This window comes from Triticum urartu, chromosome 7 (genome assembly GCF_003073215.2).
Source record: "Triticum urartu cultivar G1812 chromosome 7, Tu2.1, whole genome shotgun sequence".
NCBI lineage: Eukaryota > Viridiplantae > Streptophyta > Magnoliopsida > Poales > Poaceae > Triticum > Triticum urartu.
Genome location: NC_053028.1, coordinates 532,214,103 through 532,216,816, shown reverse-complemented (window position 1 = coordinate 532,216,816; position 2,714 = coordinate 532,214,103). Strand labels below are relative to the sequence as shown.

Below are 2,714 nucleotides of genomic sequence, written 5' to 3'. Positions count from 1 at the left end.
ATTTGTAAATTTTGTTTTGCAGATGAGGCATGTGTAACACTTGGCTAACTACTGACTTATTACTGATACCCCATCTAAGGTTTGAAATATTCCAAACTAAGATATACTAATCCAAGTTATGCCTCTCTTTTTTGCGATGGAAAGTTATGCCTCCTTTATGTGCAAAGCTACTAGCATGATCCACAATTCAGCATGTGCATCAAATTAATTAATACTTCCTCCGTCCTAAAAATAAGTGTACTAAAGTTTTACTGAAGTTAAGACACTTATTTCTGGATGACCAAAGTTCTACTAAATTTAAGACACTTAGGGATAGGAGAGAGTATAAGCTTCTCGGTTAGCATATGATAAAGAGAATGTTTGCCTCAAAAACAGCGGGAAAAGGTTAGAAAGCACACTGTGCGCACTGACAAAAATTAAAGCAGATCATCACTGACATACAATCATCAGAAGCAAAAGTCATGAACGATTCCCAATGAACAGCAACATTTCATGGTCCGGTATTTCGGTATTATTACGAGCCCACAGTACAAATGGTTCGAGCAAAATAAAGAACAAACATACATGCTATATGGTAGCCTTTTGGCTTAACTAGCCGGGGGCAACAAAAAGCTAGCTACTCCAAACTGAACTCACGCTTGATCTCGCAGTGTTTGCAGATCCTATAGCTAGCTAGCTCACGTTGTTTTTTTTATTTTTATCCTCTTCTCTCCTCTCTCCTTGTTTCTACCTCTCTTCCTCTAGATCTCTCTCTTCCTCACTGCCTTAATCTTACACACAAACGAATCACAAGACTTAAGTAGCGCAGGGTTACACTAGCAACAAGAACAAGAAGCCAAAAACGCGGCAGCACGGACAGTACGTACCGACTGTCTAACGGACTAAGGCAAAAAAGCCCGGGGGTACCGTGGTGGATAGATCAGAGTCTCTCGAGTGTTCCATGGATCGATCAGCTCCGGACAAGCTCGCAGGACAGCGTCATCAGCAGCATGGCGGCGTCCGTGATCTCGTCCTGCACCGGCACTGGCACCGCAAAGGGCGCCGGCGATGGCCGGAAGCAGGCAGCTGCGGCGGCGGTAGGGCTCTTGCTCCAGTTGGCCCCGATGGTGTCGACGAGATCACTCCCCGGCGCAGCAGCAGGAGCAGTGGTGGGGACGACGACCGGCGGCTCTGCGGCAGCCTCGACGGTGGTGGAAGCAGCGTCGTGTGTGGCAGTGTGATCCTGGACCACCTTGCACCGTTTCTTGAACGGCAGAGACCGGTCGACGTCGACAGCTCTCTTCTCCTTCTTCACCTTTGGTGGGCGCACGGTCACGGCAGCGTCACCCGGCGCGGCCGCCTTGGCGCCGACGTCGGTGGCGGGCGCCGCCCCGGTGGCCATCATCGCCCGGCGCGCCTTCCGCTGCCTGATGCCGCACGCGTTGCAAAGCGACTGCGCCATGCAAACCGGAGCAAGTTAGTTACCGTTAAGCCATTAACTAACTTGTGGAGTACTTCTACCAAGTGACCACATACTAATTAACAAGACATACCTTGGGGCCACAAGGACCACTCCTCCACAAGGGGGTCTTCGTGGTGTTGCAATCAGAGCATGTCCTAATAACACCCAGAGCTTGGTTCATGCCGCCCATGTGGCCGTGATCCTCGTATGCCTGCGCCCTCTTCCTCGGCTTCTTGACACCGGGATCGCTCGTCTTCCTCGTGATCCTCATCTTGGCTGCAGGAGCAGGCGCCGCCCACTTGCCGATCTTGAGCGATCCGCCGCTGGTGGCCTGCAGCTTCTCCATATCATATGGATCGTACGAGTAGGATCGCTCGATCATGTCGTCGCGGATGCTCTCGACGGTCGGGAACGGCGTCGAAAACACGCTCGATGATCCACCAATCATCTGATGCGCATAACAATCAAAGGATCATGCATGTTAATTGAGAAACTAGCTAGAAAGTGAGCAAGCAAATTAATTCAAATAGGACAGAAGAAATCACTCCAGCTTACATGTTGGGGCTGATCTAGCATGGCATGGTGCTGCATCAAGTGCTGGTCTGATCCGTAGCTGAGACTGCTGTTGTCGCTAGGGCTGCTGTTGCTGATCACAAAAGGGAACAAGATCGGGGGATCCTTGGGCAGGGTGAAGGCCTGGAAGTGCCCCTGATGGTGATCCTGGTGATGATCTTCCTCCATTAGAGGGAAAGCAGTAGAGAGCTGGCTCATGTAGATGGTAGACATGATGAGATCTAGAGGAGATCTCGCTAGCTAGCTAGCTAGGCAGCGCAGATAAACGGGGATCAGGATGAGATGGGGAGGGGATGGAGGAGCTGGCTAGCTAGCACTGTGATGTGCAGTTTGTAGAGAGCCGATCGAGAGAGATCATGAACAGGAGGGGGGGTCAGGTCCCTTTTATAAAGGAACTGAGAGAGAGAGAGAGAGAGAGAGAGAGAGAGAGAGAGAGAGAGGGAGGGAGGGGTCTAGGCCTTGTGTGATCACTTTTACAGAGAGGTAGCTAGAGAGAGAGGGGGGAGAGCACAGGCACAGGAAAGGGATGAGCTAGCTAGATCGGCGGGGAACAGTAAAACACGTCGGGCGCTGTGCAAACACACGTTAGAATTCCTAGGGCCCGACAAGGATCAGGGTCTCTCTCTAGGGATGTCGTGACGCGTGATCTGTGTTTGCGTATGATCCTATGTGGCAATCACTTCGTACGTCTACTGTAGCG

The 2,714-nt window shown here is 51.1% G+C and overlaps 1 protein-coding gene across 1 annotated transcript; it reads right to left on the bottom strand.

Annotated features, from left to right (window-relative positions):
• Window positions 1-476: 476 nt before the first annotated feature.
• Window positions 477-2,401, bottom strand: LOC125522078 (protein CYTOKININ-RESPONSIVE GATA TRANSCRIPTION FACTOR 1-like). Its single transcript, XM_048687149.1, has 3 exons — window positions 1,997-2,401; window positions 1,533-1,889; window positions 477-1,432 (listed from the first exon to the last, which is right to left on the bottom strand). Exons 1-3 carry the CDS (start codon window positions 2,225-2,227, stop codon window positions 950-952), a joined length of 1,071 nt encoding a protein of 356 aa, XP_048543106.1. The 5' UTR covers window positions 2,228-2,401; the 3' UTR covers window positions 477-949.
• Window positions 2,402-2,714: the final 313 nt, after the last annotated feature.